The sequence below is a fragment of the Capra hircus genome, chromosome 15, assembly GCF_001704415.2.
Source record: "Capra hircus breed San Clemente chromosome 15, ASM170441v1, whole genome shotgun sequence".
Lineage (NCBI taxonomy): Eukaryota > Metazoa > Chordata > Mammalia > Artiodactyla > Bovidae > Capra > Capra hircus.
In genome coordinates this window covers 73,144,101-73,164,155 of record NC_030822.1, presented here as the reverse complement: position 1 = coordinate 73,164,155, position 20,055 = coordinate 73,144,101, and the positions used below count along the sequence as shown (strand labels likewise).

The window sequence follows — 20,055 nt, the reverse complement described above, 5'->3', positions numbered from 1 at the left end:
GAAGCAACCTAGATGTCCATCAGCAGATGAATGGATAAGAAAACTGTGGTACATATACACAATGGAGTATTACTCAGCCATTAAAAAGAATATATTTGAATCAGTTCTAATGAGGTGGATGAAACTGGAGCTGATTATACAGAGTGAATTAAGCCAGAAAGAAAAACACCAATATAGTATACTAACATATATATATGGAATTTAGAAAGATGGTAATGATAACCCTGTATGTGAGACAGCAAAAGAGACACAGATGTATAGAACAGTCTTTGGACTCTGTGGGAGAGGGAGAGGGTGGGATGATTTGGGAGAATGGCATTGAAACATGCATAATATCATATAAGAAATGAATCACCAGTCTAAGTTCAATGCAGGATACAGGATGCTTGGGGCTGGTGCACTGGGATGACCCAGAGAGATGGTATGGGGAGGGAGGTGGGAGGGGGGTTCAGGATTGGGAACACGTGTATACCTGTGGCAGATTTATATTGATGTATGGCAAAACCAATACAGTATTGTAAAGTAAAATAAAGTAAAAAAAAATGTGAATTGTAGGTATTTTTAATTTCAATGTGATCAGTTTCAATTTGTGCCACATAAATGCACAAATTCTGTCAGTAATTCAAAGTTATTTAAACCGGTTGGTATCATAGAAACAGAACAGCTGTTTTTTGCTTGTTATATTGTTTTTTTTTTCCCCCATGATGTTTACTATACAAAGAGAAATCATGCTGTTCACGCTGTAAACACTCTTGCTAAGAGCTCCCAATCAATCTCATAATCAATCCTGAGACAACTATGCTGATTATGCTTAAAATTATAGTGTCCTGCCCAGACCCCTTTCCTAGACTTCAGACTTATATATGCAGTTTTCTGTGCTATCTACAGGTACGTAATTCTTCACATATCCATGACTCAACTAAACTTATTCTGTTCTAAACCAATTTTATATCTTAGCCATAAAACTAAGTTCTTTTTCTTCCTCAAGTTCTGTTTGATTAGTAAATGAATGATTGAATGATTAATCCCCAGAAGCAATCATATAAAATCAAAATGATTTTAAATAGGTATATTAAGATTTTACATATTATTTCTAAAATAATAGAAATAAAATACATAATTTTAAATTGAGTAGAAGGAAACATTAATTTAAGAACCTTCTATTAATTAGAAAAAGTCTGAAAAAGTGAAACAAGGGTAAATAAATCATAGAAAAGGGATAGTAATTAGTAAAAAATGAGGTGGTATAAATAAATAGGTTAAGATCATTAATTAAAAGATAATATATACTCAATAAGCATTTGTTGAATGAAACGGTAAGTACAATATTTGATATTATAAAATAAGAATTTTGAGAAGTTAATGAGTCCACTGTTTTTTGTTTTTTTTTTAAAGAAGTCTTATTTGTGTTCACAGTATAAACAATATATATATTATATATATATAAAGCTATTTAGTATAGCTTTACCCAAAATATATATTACATCGCATAAAATATACCAAAGACTGAAATCCTGGTTCCATCATTTACTAAGGATGAGAGCTTAAGTGTTACACTTAATCCTTCTAAAGTTTCTATAGGTTCCTCATCTCTACAATAGGGATGACAAATAATCGCTAACTCGCAGATATTTTGCAAGGATTATGCTGGCTGTGCTGTGTTTAGTCACTCAGGCATGCCCAACTGTTTGCGACCCCATGGACTGTAGTCTGCCAGGCTTCTCTGTTCATGGGATTCTCCAGGCAAGAATAGTGGAGTGGGTAGCTTATCCCTTCTCCTGGGGATCTGCCCAATCCAGGAATCAAACCAGGCTCTTCTGCATTGCAGGAGGATTCTTTACCAGCTGAGCTACCAGGGAAGCCCTTGTAAGGATTTTATGGTTCAACAAATGTGAAAATATGATTGTTTATTGTAAAATGTTGCATTACTGATATATTTTTAACTGCAGTCTAGTAGATGTACAAGAATTTTAATTTCCACTTTGATATAAGTGTGTAAGCTTCTGAGATAATACTTCTGCACAAAATAGGACCAAAACATATTTAAAGTTAAATAGTAACTACTGATTTGCTATTTAAAATCTGCGGTGATAACCTCTAAACCTTTAAGTAATTCTATGCTTGGTCATAGATTTTATGAGGCTTATTTTTAAATTTTCAGAGAGCTTTTTTAAAATAGTAAAACCCTGAATTTCAAGATTTCTAAATGACAGAACTGGTTTTTGGCAACCAAAATCACTTTCATCAGATGTGCTTAAGAATCTAAAAAGATATAGCTATTTACAGGTAGATGAATAGCTACTTCAGTATCCAGTCAAGATGTTTTTATTCACACATATTACTGACAGGAATTAATATTGCTCTCTTGCAAAGTAAATGGGGAAATTCAGCAAATAAATCAACCCTAGCTTTTGCTTTTAATCACAGGAAAAAAATGTGCATTGAACATCCATTTGAGGTAATAAGAAAATGGATTTGATGGCTATTTCTGAATATTATTTAATCTTCTTTGATGCATAAAATGTTTATAATTTCATATAGTTGTCACTAAATTTTAGTACTTGCTAAACTTTGAAATAATCATCTTCACATTTGAATAATATTATTTGAAATAATAATATTTGAATGTGACATTAGGTGACCCAAATATTTATCATAAATAAGAGTTGGTTATGATAGACTGATAGCAGGAGCCTGATAAAACTTTTTAAAGCCCTATGAAACTCTCATTCGAATCAGCACATTTATTCAGTTATTAAACATGCATTTAATGAATACTTACTCTTCTACTTTTTCATATATTTACAAGTGTCAGGTACTGCACTAAATAGTAGAGATACAAATATGAGGTAGAAGGTTTTGCACCATTAAGGAACATATAATCTACCAGGGGAAATTAAAATATTAGGAAATGTTTACTTCCAACACTTTGCTTCATTTAAATTTTTGATAAAATAAAATAATAAAGCAATTATGATTTAAAAGATGGTAGTAAGGAAATGGCAACCCACTCCAGTATTGCCTGGAGAATCCCAGGGACAGGAGCCTGGTGGGCTGCCGTCTATGGGGTTGCAAAGAGTTGGACACGACTGAAGCGACTCAGCAGCAGCATCAGCAGCAAAATAAAGAGTAGGGAACAAAAGAGAATCAAGCATCAGTTAACTAGGTATGCTGTGATGACCTACTAGATTGGTTAACCATTCCATAACATTTTATGGAGAAACCTGAACAAACATTTGGCCAACCCAAAACATAACTATTTCGACTTGACAGAAATTTGGGGTTGCGATTCTAGTACGGATCAGGTTATTTCCTCATTTCACAGTGCACAATCTCATCCCACCAAAACAAAGGCAGTTGTTGAGGCCTTTGCTAAGAGGTGCCAGACCAGGAAAGCAATCACAAGGTCTTTCTCATTGAGTAGCCCTGGCTTATTCTTTCTACATTTGCCCTTTCTCTACAGCAAGACTTCTTTGACTTGACTTTCCCAAGATAATTTCAAAGGTGTCTTTCTAATTGATAAAGCAAAGCATTAGGATTAATCCACTATTTCACAGTATGACTGTGACTTAAATTAAAAAATCCAATCAGGTTACAGTTTTTATTTTAATTTTATATTTATTTTATTCTTCCATATTGATGATATGAATCATGTTCATTTATCTCTTCTTCAATTCACAACATCATTATAAGAGAAAGTTGAATGGTAAGAAATTTTTCTTACTACACAATTGATCTATTTTTCTTTGTTCTTAAGATTTCTTTATCAGTTTCTGATAGTTATGTATGGACTAAAAACCTTAGCCAATTTTATTTATTTATGAATATTAGGCATGTACTCACTCAACAAATGTTTTTGATCCCCTACTCTATGCCAGTCATTGTTCTAGACATGAGGCTCAGCACTGGATAAAAACTACAAAAATTCTGCCCTCGTGGGACTTATATTCTATTTCAAGAGGACAGGGAATAAGCAAGTAAGTAAATTTCTACAATGTATGGAAAGTGATGATCATTGTGGAGAAAAAGAAAACAGAGAAAGAGGAAAGGAATTGTAGGGATTTATATCAAAATAGGGAAATTAGAATAATTTTCACCAAGCTTGTAAGTTTTGAAGGAAGATTTGAATGTGAAGTAGTGAGCCATTCAAATGGCAAGCATAAGAGGAATCAGGCATTGAAAATAGCAACTGGAATGACTTTGAGGCAAGACTATACCTAGTTCCTGTGGAATATCAGAGAAACTAATATAACTATTATATGAAAAAGCAATAAAGAGAATAGTAGATAAGGTCAGAGAGATTATATGGAGTCAAATGGTGAGGATTCTCCAAGTTATTTTTGGTCAGTCAGTTCAGTCACACAGTTGTGTCCGACTCTTTGCGACCCTGTGGATTGTAGCAACATAGGCCTCCCTGCCCATCACCAACTCCCAGAGATTACTCAAACTCATGTCCATTGAGTTGATGATGACATTCCACCATATCATCCTCTGTTGTCACCTTCTCCTCCCATCTTCAATCTTTCCCAGCAACAGGGTCTTTACAAATGAGTAAGTTCTTCACATCAAGTGGCCAAAGTATTGGAGTTTCAGCTTCAGCATCAGTCCTTCCAATGAATATTCAGGACTGATTTCCTTCAGGATGGGCTGGTTGGATCTCCTTGCAGTCCAAGGGGTTCTCAAGAGTCTTCTCCATCACAGTTCAAAAGCATCAATTCCTCAGTGCTCAGCTTTCTTTATAGTCCAACTCTCACATCCATACATGACTACTGGAAAAACCATACCTTTCACTAGATGGAACTTTGTTGGAAAATAATATCTCTGCTTTCTAATATTCTGTCTAGTTTGATCACAGCTTTTCTTCCAAAGAGCAAGAGTCTTAATTTCATCGCTGCAGTCATCATCTGCAGTGATTTGGGAGCCAAAACAGTGAGCTGGAGTAGTGGCTGCGTGGTACTCTAGAGTCTGTGAGGAAATACCCCATGTCCAAAGGCAGAGAAGCCCCAGAAATACAGTAGGCACTGCAGCAGCATCTGTGCAGTGCTGGAATGACTTTGCAGAGATACTTCATGCCCAAGGGCAAAGGAGAAGCCCCAGAAAGATGGTAGGAGGGGTGACACTGCATTTAGAATCAAATCCCCATACCAGCCAGAGATGCTCAGAGGGCTTAAACAAACCTTGTGTGTACCAGGACCCAGAGACCCCACAGAGCCTGAGACAGAACTGTGTTTGAATGTCTCTTGTGGAGGTATGGGTCAGCAGTAGACTGCTGCAGAGGCAGGGGCTCTGGGTGCAGCAGACTTGGGTATGGCATAAGCCATACTCCTCTTGGAGGAGGTCGTCATTAACCCCACCACAGAGCCACCAGAACTTACACAGGACTAGGAAACAGACTCTTGGAGGGCACAAACAGAAACTTGTGTGCACCAGGACCCAGGAGAAAGGAGCAGTGACCCCACAGGAGACTGACCCAGACATGCCCATGTGTGTCCAGGAGTCTCCCACAGAGGCATGGGATGATGGTGGCCTGCTCCAGGGTTGGAGACACTGAGTGTAGCAGTTCCTGCACGGGACCTTCTGAAGGAGGTCACCATTATCTTCATTACCTCCACCATAGTTTTGGCCCCAGGTCAAATAACAAGGAGGGAATATAGCCCTGCCCATCAAGAGAAGTGAAGTGAAGTGAAGTCACTCAGTCATGTCCAACTCTCTGTGACCCCATGGACTGTAGCCCTCCAGGCTCCTCCATCCATGGAATTTTCCAGGCAAGAATACTGGAGTGGGTCACCATTTCCTTCTCCAGAGGATCTTCCTCACCCAGGGATTGAACCTGGGTCTCTTGCATCACAGGCAGATGCTTTACCCTCTAAGCCACCTAAGTCTGTTCATCAAGAGAAAATTGGATTAAAGATTTACTGAGCATGGCCCTGCCCATCAGAATAAGGCCTAGTTTCCCCCTCAGTCAGTCTCTCCCACCAAGAAGCTTCCATAAGCCTCTTATCCTTCTCCATGAGAAGGCAGACAGAATGAAAACCACAGTCAAAGAAAACTAACCTAATCTGATCACATGGACCATAGCCTTTGTCAGTAAGGACTTGAGCACTGACTGTGAATGAGATGGTATATTAGTCTGCTTAGGGTGTCATTACAAAATGCCATAGACTGGCTGGCTTAAACAACAGTAAAGGATACTGAGACTGGAAGTCTAAGATCAGGGTTTCAGCTTAGTTGGTTTCTGCTGAAAGGTGTCTGACTGGTAGATGGCCACATTCTCACTAAATTGTCAAATTATGGAAAGAAAGAGCAAGCTCTCTGATATCTCTTCTTATAGGGGCACTAATTCCATCAAGAAGGTCCTATCCTCAAGGTACCTCTATACACCTAATTACTTCCCAAAGGACCCATCTCCAAATATTGGGGCTTCATATGAACTTAAGGATAACTCAATTCAATCTTTAGCAGACAGGAAGTTTCTGGAGTGTTTTGGACAGAGAGGTGACATGATAAAAACTATAAGGCTATGGATTTTCCATTGGTCATGTATGGATGTGAGAGTTGGACTATAAAGAAATCTGAGTGCCAAAGAACTGATGTTTTTAAATTGTGATGTTGGAGAAGACTCTTGAGAGTCCCTTGGACTGCAAGGAGATCCAACAAGTCCATCCAAAAGGAAATCAGTCCTGAATATTCATTGGAAGGACTGATGCTGAAGCTGAAACTTCAATACTTTGGCCACCTGATGCAAAGAGCTGACTCATTGGAAAAGACCCTGATGCTGGGAAAGATTGAGGGAAGGAGGAAAAGGGGACGACAGAGGATGAGATGGTTGGATGCCATCACCAACTCAATGGACATGGGTTTAGGTGAACTGTGGGAGCTGGTGATGGACAGGGAGGCCCGGCGTGCTACAGTTCATGTGGTCACAAAGAGTCGGACACGACTGAGTGACTGAACTGAACTGAAGGTCACTCTTAACTACCATGTTGAGAACAGATTTTAAAAAGGTAAAGTCAAAAATAATAGAGAACCATTAAAAGGCTACTGCAACAAATCAGGTAGGTAATAATTATATCTTATACTAGAGAACTGGCATGGAAGGTATGAGAAATTGTCAGATTCCAGATAAAATTTATAGTAGGACCAATAAAATTGCTGACAGTTTTTATGGGAGGAGTGAAAGAAAGTAAGAAAAAATGTCTCAAACACTGATGAATTGCAAGGAATGGAATTGTCATTAATTTAGCGGGAAAAGATCTCATATTTGGGGAAGATATAACCAGGAGTTCAGTGTAACTCATGGGTAAGTTTGCAGTTCCTATTAGCCATGCAAATGGAAATGTTGAGTAGGCGGTTAGAAGTACAACCAGATTCCTGATTGGAGACATACATTTGGGAGATATCAGTATTTAAAGAGTATTGTGGGGTGAAATATCATGGAATAGGGTATATTAAAGAAAGAAGTTCAAAACCTGACACATGAGTGGCTGTAAGATTATGAGTTTGAGGAGATGGGGCAAAATCAACACAGGGGATTACAAAGTAAGGTAAGAGGAAAACTAATGAGTGTGGAATTCTGCAAGAAAGTGTTTTATAAAAGAAAGAGTTTCCAATATGAGGACTGAAAATAATGCTGTAATGTTAAAGATGCCATAAACTGAGGTATATCTGTTCCATGGAATACTATTCAGCGATATGGAATAACATACCGACAAATATGGATGCACCTTAGAAACATTAAGTGCACACACAGAGACTGCACATTGTATAATTTCACTAAAATAAAATTTTTAGGAAAGGTAAAAATGTAGAGACAGAAAGTAGATCAGTGAGTGCATGAAGACATGGGTGGAAATGCCTGTATGAAATAATGTAATTTCTAAACTTGGGCTGTTGTGATGGTGGCACAATTGTGTTACACATACAGAAGCTCACTTACTGAGCGTGGCCCTGCCCATCAGAATAAGGCCTAGTTTCCCCCCTCAGTCAGTCTCTCCCACCAAGAAGCTTCCATAAGCCTCTTATCCTTCTCCATGAGAAGGCAGACAGAATGAAAACCACAGTCAAAGAAAACTAACCAATCTGATCACATGGACCATAGCCTTGTCTAATTCAAGCTATTGTCAGTAAGGACTTGAGCACTGACTGTGAATGAGATGGTACATTAGTCTGCTTAGGGTGCCATTACAAAATGCCATAGACTGGCTGGCTTAAACAACAGTAAAGGATACTGAGGCTGGAAGTCTAAGATCAGGGTTTCAGCTTAGTTGGTTTCTGCTGAAAGGTCTCTGAATGCGGTAGATGGCCACATTCTCACTGTACACTTAAAGTAGGTGAGTGTTCTAGGGTCGAAGTTGGCTCTCAGTAAGTCTACTAAAAAGTTAGAGAAAGGACAGAGAAAGAGGGAAGAAAGAAAGAAAGAGACAAAAAGACAGCATCAGAGTTGAACTGGATAATGCACATACAAAGCCTCTGAAGAGTTTGCTATGGAGAGGAGCAGAAAAAAATGAGGTGGTAGCTGAAAGAGGAGAGGTTTGCTTTGTATTGCTTTGCTTTCAGATGGAGGAGGGGACAGTATGGTTGTACCCTGTTAGGAATGATTCAGAAGAAAGTAAGCAATCTGCGGTGAAAATTTAGAAGAGCAGAACAGAGAATTACTGAAGTGATTTATTTAAGTAGATAAATAAGGATGAATTACAGTACACAGGTTGAGGGATGGGCCTTAGAAGCACAGCAGTACATCTATACTAAAGAAGAGAGGTTAGAATATGAAACAAATGTTAATGAGTGTGTAATTTGGTGATGAAGGCTTGTGAAAGTTATCTTCTAATTGCTTTTCTTTTCACAATGAAATGGTTATCAGCTGAAAATGAGGATGGGAGAAAAATTGAATGGAGGGAGACACGTTGAAGGTTTGACAAAATTACAATGAGAGGGTTAGGTTTGTTTTTTTTTCCCCTTAATTTCTGGTCAGCATAAGTGTACTTGAGATTCATAGTTTGGATTTTAAATTTAGACTGCTTGCACGAGTGCTAAGTCACTTCAATCGTGTCTGACTCTGAAACCCTATGGACTGTAGCCCACCAGGGAATCTGTCCATGGGATTTTTTAGGCAAGAATATTGGAGTGGGTTGCCATGCCCTCTTCCAGGGGATCTTCCCAAGCCAGAGATCCAAATCACATCTCTATGTCTCCTGCATTGGCAGGCAGGTTCTTTACCACTAGCACCACCTGGAAAGCTCCCAAATTTAGACTAATCTGCCTAACTATTTTTATAGTGTCATATATACATACATATGTATATACATATGTATTGGCTATACTGTGCGGCTTGTGGGATCTTAGTTCCCAACTGACCAGGGATCGAACCTATGCCCTTGGCAGTGAAAGGATGGAATCCTAACTGCAGAACCATGAGGGAATTCCTTTTATAGTCATATAAAGTTGAGTAGTTTCAGGTTGAAGAATGGGTTTACATTGGGATTAGGATTTTGGTGAGTGTTGTGAGGCAAAAGAAGGTTGAAATAATTAAGGTTGTAAGCAAGAAAAATGATAATGATTGAAGGAGAAAAATGAGACTCAAAGAAGGGGAACAAGGGCAAAAAGGAGGTAATATCAACGATTTGCAGACTTCAATGAGGTTGAAGGGTTCCTGGAATCAAGGAAGCAGTGAGCAGAAACTGTATGTATTCTCAGTCGCTCAGCCAAGTCCAACTCTTTGTGGTTCCATGGCCTGTAGCTTGCCAGGCTCCTCTTGCACAAGGAATTTTCCAGGCAAGAATACTGGAGAGGGGTGCCATTTCCTCTACTGGAGTAGGGTACTGTTTCCTACTCCAGGAGATCTTCCTGATCCAGGGAACAAACTTGAGTCTCCTGTGTCTTCTGCGTTGGCAGGCAGATTCTTTACCACTAGTGCTACCTTAACTGGAAGCCCAGTCAAGAAACCATAGCTGCTGATAATAGCAGATGAAGTGCCTGAGAATGATAGTAAACCAAGACCACTGGAATGGCAAAAAGAAGACAAAATGAAAAGGAGTAAGCTGGGAGTCTGTAAATGACAGCAATGAAGATTTGCAGAGTCTAAACTGAAATTCTGAAAACAGAGGGTTTTTTTTTTTTTTTTTTTTGGTAAGAATAGAGAATGTGCAATGAGGAAAAGGGAGAATATGTGTTCCAATCTCACTTTGAATGGCACATAAACAATCTGACAAAATAAACAGCCATAACTTTAAAGGCCTGCAGTGGAAGCCGTGTCTTTGTGGGATGTGCAAGTTTCAGTTGGAACCAGAATATAATTGACATGCTTAACAAAAAAGCTAGAGATATATTATAGGATTTGGCTGATCAAGGGATAAATGACCAACTTTTAAGTGTTAGTCACTGGCCTGGAAGCTGAGCTACTGTAGTTATTTCGGGTCATGCATGTGTCCCCCCAAATTCTGTTATGTTAACACTGATGTTTGAGTAAGTCATTTCATATAACACTTCAACATATGTACCTAGTAGAATATAATCTCCTCTACAATTTTAAATTATCTAATAAGTCTAATATTTCTTATGACACATATATTGTCATACAATACAATAACAAATAAGCCAGCTTTATTCTTGTTGATCTCAAAGATCACATTTTTATTTATTTAATCAATTATTCATAGATATTCTTATCTTATGCTTGTCATGTATACAATTCATTACACTATTTTTTCCCATTATAAATCTTCTGTATATGTTTTCTCTGCCAATTGGATAATTTGTTTATGTGTAATCTTACAGTTTTGCTTCTTTAATCGTTCTCTCTCATTTCATTTTTTAACATGTTTCAACAGCCCTGCAACATAGATTGTATCTCAGAGAAAATCTTCCTTTTTTTCTCCACGGGAGTCACTGCGTATTGCTAATCCCTGTAAAGTTGCTGATGAACACTTTCATTCTCTGCAGAGTCTGTTGCCTCCTCCCCCCTCTCCTTTCCCTAGCCTCCCTCCATCTTCCCCTCCTTGTTATCTCTAACACATTTATCTAATACTTCTCTTCAAACTAAACATAATAACCCAACATTAAACATAACATACTAATTTCATAGGATTCTCTTAAGCCTACTAAAATCCATTTTAAAAAAACGCATGTAGGTAAGACTGAATATGTTTTCTATAAAGTTCACAAACTACTCACAAAAGGATTGGGACAACTGAATTGACATATTGGAATGAAGTTGGTATAACTCAGAAATTATTCCTCACAGTGATTATTATCTTAGTTTCAAACTAAAATAGCTTCAAAAATATTTTCCTGTTGAATCTTAGCTTACTTTTCTTTCAATTAAAAATAAAATTAGGGTCTGATAGAGATGAGGAACTTAAAGAAAATTGATTTGAGGTCTTATTGTAAACCATGATAAGGATTATCTATGATGGAACACAATTGGGCCCCAATACTACACTAGTAATGCAACCTAGAGACAAGTTTGGTTTTCACTCTAAACAAAAGAGAAAAATTGATTGAGGTACCAGGATCCTGAATTCTGTTTCCACTTGTTAACTAAAATCTTCATTATTTCTCACATAGAAATAGACATTTGATTCTCTCTCTTTCTCTTCAATTGCTGCTGGCCTTTCTTAAATTGCATTATAGGAAAACTTTACTGAGTTGCCAAGAAGTACTCACTTCAAACTATAAAACTTAAACAACATGGAAATAATTATCTGTGAGTTGGCAAGAGGGGAAATAATTAATCTGAGCACAGTTGACTATTCTGTTACTTCAAACCGTGAGAAATACTTACCTACTATTATAACTTTTACAAACAAGAACTCAAATAGTCAGAAAACAACAAGGAAATCATAGCTGTATGAAACTCAAGAAATATTTCTTAACATTTTTTGTTCCAGTGTGAAAAATTATGCCATAAACAACCCAGTTTTCAGCTTATCTTCTGAAACAAGAGGCACATTGGTGTTCAGTTAACTCAACTCTGACATTCCCAACAATTTTGAAAAGTTCCTAACTTTCTCAGCTTATCACTTTCCCTGTGGCTCCAGGTAGTATATTCCTCCCTGGTGGCAGGCAAAGAGAGACATCCATAACCAGGATGGTCCACACTCAGGCCATAAAAAAGTCTTATCAGAGGAGCTCAGTCTCCTGTCCCGTGGCATTCAGAAAATATGGTCTTTAATTACTCACCTGGTACCCTGATACACATCAAGGAAACCACACACATGTCACCTGAATGTTTCCCGGTCAACACCCTGTCTAGAAGAACGAGGACACAGGAGGAGAGCAGCAGCGACAGGAAAGGGAGACGACTTACCTGGCGAGTGAGGCGGAGGTGAGCACAGGAGGACGACCCCTTGGCCTTCCCTAACGGACACCGCGCTTCTCGTCCGGCCACTAAAGTTCCCCAGATCTGCCAACATAACACAGCGTTCAGATGCGAAGCAAGAAGGAGCTTAAAGAATTACTGCTCTTGTAACTTGTCCTTACTTTTCTATCATTATCTAAGCAACGTTTCTTTTCCTTTGTTGAGCAGTGAGAGGAAAGTTTTAACAATAAATCTCTACCATCCAATTTTAAATATCATGCTTTTCAGACTATGTGTGCATTCCTAATTTCTATGTATAGTGCATACAAATTGCCAGTGTCGGGATAAATTAAACAATAGCTTTATAACACATTGAATAATTACTGTATTTCTTTATAATAGCTTTTACATGTTAATTTTTCTACTACCAATCAAAGCCACTCATGCATATTAAGAACAGAAGTGGTTGGGGTGTCTGGTGCCCAAACTGCTTCCTAATCATCTGTCATGCTAGAAATGGTATGTAAAACCAAGCATGAATTTGCCAAATTAGAAGGACTTGTGCACTCAAGCAAAATATAATGAAGATATAAGGACCCCTTTTCTATAAATGTGAGTGAAAATGTCTTGTTACTTTCATTTTATGTAAGCCTGGAATGGTGTGTACAAATTAATTATACTCCTCCGTTTTGATTATTCAAGAAATATTATAGTTATTGAAACACTAACTTGAATGTATGAAGGACTAATGCATTGATTGAGTTTCAATTGTCTTCCCTTAAATTTTCTTGCATTTGCACAATTTAAAAACATTGTCCTAAAAATAGAGTGGCCTTAAAAAAGAACGGTATGCATTATTTATATATATTTTTTTATTAAGCTATCCATAGCTCAGTACATTTGTACCTTCCTTTTTTCTTAAGCGTGGTTGATTAAATAAATGAGTTTTAGAATAATTTCTTGAAATGATAGGAGTTCAATATTTTTATGAATAAACATTGTCTTAGAATTCCAATTTTGTAAAATCATGTTTCCCTGGTGAGAAATGCTTCTTGAGATGTTCTGCCTTTCCTATCACTATCAATTACAAAGGAGATTTTTTTTAAAAAAAGTCATTTCATGCTAAAGTAGTATTGTTTAATAATAATACAATGCAGACCCTCAAATTTAATGTTTGTTAATCTGATGAATGATGAAGGTAAGCAGTCAAGAAAATATACTGAATGGATATGAAAGAGATAAATCATCAGCTTTAATATTCTAAAAGAAATTCTATAAATTACATTTTTGAGAGATGGCTTGGAATTTAAAATTTAATGGATTTACAATCCAACCTTTTAAAATACATTCAAAACCATGAAGGACTAGTAAACAGTCAAGGCATAATGAATAAATAGAAAGGAATTCATTCTAGAGGAAAGTGTTTAGGATTTTACATACATGTGCATTTCATTGTAAATAGTTAAGTATATAATAGTTACTATAAATAAGTAAAGTGGTAAAACAAAAAGGAAAATTTATTCTACTACTTTTTTTTGGTTTGAAAACCTATACACTAACTTCTAATAAAAATCAGCTCCATTAACTTTCAAATGTACATAATGCATGGCTTTAAACTCATTTTCACTGACACTTAAAGACAGAAGCTGTCTTTCTTGTTTTCCCTAACAAATACCCTCAATCTGAAAACAAAGCATGACAAGGTTTCTCAGTTAACTTCTTTTGACTACTCTTATAAACACAGCACAGTGAGCAATGGGGTTGTAATATCTCTTTAGAAATTATATGGTTTTATTTTCCTTTTTTCATCCTCATTGAATTTATAAATTCTGGAAAGCTATTTGGATATCAATTTATTCTAACTAAATTTCTTAAATGTTTTCTTAAAGGTATGTATATTTAGCTTCTAATACACTTACTAAAAGTTTTTATTATGTTCATTATGACTTTTCAAATCAACTTATTATAGTTAAAATATTTGAATGGGAAACAATCCCAAATGAATGCTTATTTCTCATAAATTGAAGTATGGGTATGGCCTAGAAATTAGACACAGAAAAGAAAATTATAGAATAACTATGACCTGAATTGTGTTTTGAGATCTCAGTGACCCAAAGGATAATATCAGCCCTAACTGCTTTATTTATCATCTGTTAATACAGGTACAATTCAACAGTTTCTCCTGGAATTGTCTTTGTGTCATTGCTTCCTAGGAGCTATAGCATCAGCAGTACAAAAATAAATGGAGTTTTTTCAATTGTGAATAGATCATTTTTGTCTCATAAAGACATATACAGAAATACTAAAGAAAAGCCTGCACTTTGATGGAGAGTGTGCTTTTTTCATTTAAATCCTTCCTCCTAGAATAAAAAAGAGTAAAACTTGATTATTTTTAATGTGAAAGTAGTCTTTGTGTCAGGCAAGATTCTGGTTGATCTGAGACCAGATGGATGTAAAAAAAATTCTTAATTGGAGCAGGAATGGCAACTAGAGAGAATAGTCCGACTAAAAATACTACTGGTTGTTTTGATCTCATGGTTAAGAGAAAGCAGTTACTTTGCAGGTGGTCATCAGAGAACTTAGTTAGAATAAACATTCTATGTATGAAGAAGAGAAATGCAAAAAAGAAAAAAAAAGAATTGTATGGATGAATCTTTGATTATTATATTGTCACTTACAGCAGGTTTGATCCCTGCATCAGGCAGATCCCTTGGAGAAGGGAATGGCAACTGACTCTTGTACTCTTGCCTAGAGAATCCCATGAACAGAGGAGCCTGGTGGGTTCTGGTCCATAGGGTCACAGAGTTGGACATTACTGAAGTGACTTAGCATGCACTCATAGGAAGTAAAAAAAAAAAAAAAAAAAAAAAAAACCTTTCTATGTTCTATTTTGATCTTTAAGGTGAAAAATGAGTAAGAGTAAAAATTTTACTGTAAGAACTCTAAAATTCAGATTCAAATTATAAACTGAAATAAACTTCTTTCTGGACTTATTATGAAACACATGGACTAAAAGACAAGCAATTTGGAGGAGGAAGTTTGTAATAAAGAATCACAAGACCTCAGGTTTTATTTTTTCTCAGACCTTTTTTCCAAGTCCAGAAACTCATGCAGAGTTTGATAATGGAGCTTTACCTAGAACTGCAGCTTACAGGATTATATCTATCCAACCAATTCATACAATTAATGATACGGCTGAGAGTCACATGTGACAGACTATAAGGCTGAAATGTGCGATTGGAAGCATATTGACCACAAATAAGACAAATCTTTTCCTTAATTCATTTAACAGGTGGTTTTTTTTTTGTTTTTTTTTTTTTTTTTCAGTGCAAGCTGTATACCAAAATCTATATTAGGTACTGATAATACAGAAAAGCTGTAAAGGAAGACTGTAGATATATAAACTAATCATACAATTGAACTAATCAAGGCAAATTGGAAGTGGTCAAACAGGAGATGACAAGAATGAACATCTACATTTTAGGAATCAGTGGTATAATGGACTAGAATGGGTGAATTTAATTCAGATGGCCATTATATCTACTACTGTGATCAAGAGTCTTTAAGAAGAAATGGGGTAGCCCACACAGTCACCAAAAGAGTCCAAAATGCAGTACTTGGGTGCAAACTCAAAAATGACAAAATGATCTCTTTTCGTTTCCAAGGCAAGCCATTCAATATCACAGCAATCCAAGTCTATGGCCCAACCAGTAATGCTGAAGAAGCTGAAGTTGAACAATTCTATGAAGACCTACAGACCTTCTAGAACTAACACGCAAAAAAAGATGTCCTTTTCATTATAGGGGACTGGAATCCAAAAGTAGGAAGTCACAAGATATCTGGAGTTCCAGGCAATTTTGGTATTGGAGTACAAAATGAAGCAGGGCAAAGGCTAATGGAGTTTTGCCAAGAAAATGTACTGGTCAAAGCAAACACCCTCTACAAATAACACAAGAGAAGACTACATATGGACATCACCATATGGTCAACACAGAAATCAGACTGATTATATTCTTTGTTGCTGAAGATGGAGAAACTGTATACAGTCAGCGAAAACAAGACCAAGAGTTGATTGTGGCTCAGATCATGAACTCCTTATTGCCAACTGCTACTTCTAAGTCACTTCAGTCGTGTCCGACTCTGTGCGACCCCTTAGACGGCAGCCCACCAGGCTCCCCCGTCCCTGGGATTCTCCAGGCAAGAACACTGGAGTGTGTTGCCATTTCCTTCTCCAATGCATGAAAGTGAAAAGTCAAAGTGAAGTCGCTCAGTTGTGTCTGACCCTCAGCGACCCCATGGACTGCAGCCTACAGGCTCCTCCATCCATGGGATTTTCCAGGCAAGAGTACTGGAGTGGGGTGCCATTGCCTTCTCCCCTTATTGCCAAATTCAGACTTACATTGAAGAAAGTTGGGAAAACCACTAGACCATCCAGGTATGACCTAAATCAAATCCCTTACAATTGTACAGTGGAAGTGACAGATAGATTCAAGGGATTAGCTTTGAAGTGCTTGAAGAACTATGGATGGAGGTTTGTAACATTGTACAGGAGGCCATGACCAAAACCATCCCCAAGAAAAAGGACTGTAAAAAGGCAAAATGGTTGTCTGAGGAGGCCTTACAAATAGAAAAGAAGAGAAAAGAAGAGAGGTGAGAGGAAAAGGAGAAAAGGAAGATATATCCACCTTGAATGAAGAGTTCCAAAGAATAGCAACGAGAGATAAGATAGCCTTCATAAGTGATCAATGCAAAGAAATAGAGGAAAATAATGGAGTGGGTAAGAATAGAGATCTCAAGAAAATTAGAGATACAAAGGGAATATTTCATGCAAAGATGGACACAATAAAGGGCAGAAATGGTATGGACCTACAAAAAGCAGAAGATATTAAGAAGGGGTAGCAAGAACATACAGAAGAACTATACAAAAAGATCTTAATGACCTAAATAGATAACCAGGATATTGTGATCACTCATCCAGAGCCAGACATCCTGGAGTGTGAAGTCAAGTGGGCCTTAGGAAGCATCACTACAGACAAAGCTAGTGGAGGTGATGGAATTCCAGCCGAGCTATTCCAAATCTTAAAAGATGATGCTGTGAAAATGCTGCACTAAATATGCCAGCAAATTTGGAAAACTTGTGGCCACAGGACTGGAAAAGGTCAGTTTTCATTCCAATCACAAAGAAAAGTGAAAGTGAAGTCGTGTCCGACTTTTTGCAACCCATGGACTGTAGCCCACCAAGCTCCTCTGTCCATGGGATTCTCCAGGCAAGAATACTGGAGTGGGTTGCCATTTCCTTCTCCAATCCCAAAGAAAGGCAATGTCAAAAAATGCTCAAACTACTGCACAATTGAATCATCTCATCTCACATGCTAGCAAAGTAATGCTCAAAATTCTCAAAGCCAGGCTTCAACAGTACGTGAACCATAAACTTCCAGATGTTCAAGCTGGATTTAGAAAAGGCAGAGGAACCAGAGATCAAATTGCCAACATCTGTTGGAGCATCGAAAAAGCAAGAGAATTCCAGAAAATCATCTACTTCTGTTTTATGGACTATGCCAAAGCCTTTGGCTTTGTGGATCACCACAAACTGTGGAAAATTCTTAAAGACATAGGGATACCAGACCACCTGACCTGCCTCCTGAGAAATCTGTATGTAGGTCAAGAAGCAACAGCTAGAATGTGACATGGAACAATGGACTGGTTCCAAATAGGGAAAGGAGTACATCGAGGCTGTATATTGCCAACCTGCTTATTTAACTTATATGCGGGGTGCATTATATGAAATGCTAGGCTGGATGAAGCATAAGCAGGAATCAAGGTTGCCAGGAGAAATATCAATAACCTCAGATATGCACATGATATGACCCATATGGCAGAAAGCAAAGAGTAAATAAAAAGCTTCTTGATGAAACTGAAAAAAGAGTGAAAAAGTTGGCTTAAACTCAACACTCAAATAACTAAGATCTTTCTGGCTTACTTCACTCTGTATAATAGGCTCCAGTTTCATCCACCTCATTAGAACTGATTCAAATGTATTACTAATGCATATATGTGGAATTTAGAAAGATGGTAATGATAACCCTGTTTGTGAGACAGCTAAAGAGACACAGATGTATAGAACAGTTTTTTGGACTCTGTGAGAGAGGGAGAGGGTGGGATGATTTGGAAGAATGGCATTGTAACAGATATAATATCATATATGAAACGAGTTGCCAGTCCAGGTTCAGTGCATGATACTGGATGCTTGGGGCTGGTGCACTGAGACAACCCAGAGGGATGGTACTGGGAGGGTGGAAGGAGGGTGGTTCAGGATGGGGAACACATGTATACCTGTGGCAGATACATGTTGATGTATGGCAAAACCAATACAATATTGTAAAGTAATTAACCTCCAATTAAAATAAATAAATTTATATTTAGAAAAAGAAAAACAAACAAACAAACAAAAAACTAAGATCATAGCATCCAGTCCCAAAACTTCATGCCAAATAGAATAGGGAAACAATGGAAACAGTGACAGGCTTTATTTCTTTGGGCTCCAAAATCACTGCAGATGGTGACTGCAGCCATAACATTAAAAGACATTTGCTCCTTGGAAGAAAAGCTATAACCAATCTACACAGCATATTAAAAAGCAGAGACATTACTTTGCCAACAAAGGTCTGTCTAGTCAAAGCTACTGTTTTTCCAGTAGTCATGTATGGATGTGCGTTGGAGAGCTGAGTGCCAAAGAATTGATACTTTTGAACTCTGGTGTTGGTGAAGAGTCTTGAGAGTCCCTTGGATTGCAAGGAGATCCAACTAGTCCATCCTAAAGGAGATCAGTCCTGGGTGTTCATTGGAAGGACTGATGCTGAAGCTGAAACTCCAATATTTGGCCACCTGGATTAGAAGAACTGATTTACTGGAAAAGACCTGGATTCTGTAAAAGATTGAAGGCAGGAGGAGAAGGTAATGACAGAGGATGAGATGGTTGGATGGCATCACCAGCTGGATGGTCATCAGTTTTACCAAGCTCCAGGAGTTGGTGATGGACAGGGAAGTCTGGAGTACTTCAGTCCATGGGGTCACTGAGAGTCAGGAATGAGTGATTGAACTGAACTGAACTTTTGAGTATCAGATTCATATATAAGATTGAGTAACTAAGATGAATGATCTATCTGAGTGGCCCATGGATTTAACTTCTATGATTTCTGTAAAAATGTCTGTGAGCGCATGCTAAGTTGCTTCGGTCATGTCAAACTCTGTTTGACCCTACGGACCTTAGCCTGCTAGGCTCACTGTTCATGGGATGCTTCAGGCGAAAATACTGGAGTTGATTTCCATACCCTGCTCCAGGGGATCTTCCCAACCCAGGGATGGAACCCATGTCTCTTATCAGGAGCTGCATTAGGCATTACTGACAAAATGGAGGCACAGCCCCCAGCCCCCTCTCCTCATTCCGCAGGCACGGATCCGGGATGAAGGAGTTAGGCCTTGTAATTCTGACTTGTCTTTTCCTCTCCTTGGCTGGGTTGACTGATAAGGAATATTAAGGTGCTTATTGTTCTTGAGAGGGGCATGAGAAGGCACAAAGCCTTCTTCAGCATTGCTCTGAAAATAATTCATAAAGTTAATCATTGACATTTGTTCAAGGACTTTTACAAAAAAGTGTTCCAAGATGAGCACATAGGCCACAGCTTGAAGCCATGGGAGAGATTGATATCTGAAGCCTATTTGTGAGGAGAATGTTTATGGCAAAGGAGTTCACTGAATTT

General features: G+C 37.7%; 1 protein-coding gene across 1 annotated transcript in view; it reads right to left on the bottom strand.

The window, feature by feature from the left end:
- LOC108637685 (contactin-5-like) overlaps positions 1-20,055 on the bottom strand; it is a 544,569-nt gene that overhangs the window by 96,624 nt on the left and 427,890 nt on the right. Inside the window, exon 5 of the mRNA XM_018059879.1 lies at positions 12,305-12,400. Coding sequence (XP_017915368.1) covers positions 12,305-12,400 — 96 coding nt within the window. The remainder of the gene's footprint in view (positions 1-12,304; positions 12,401-20,055) is intronic.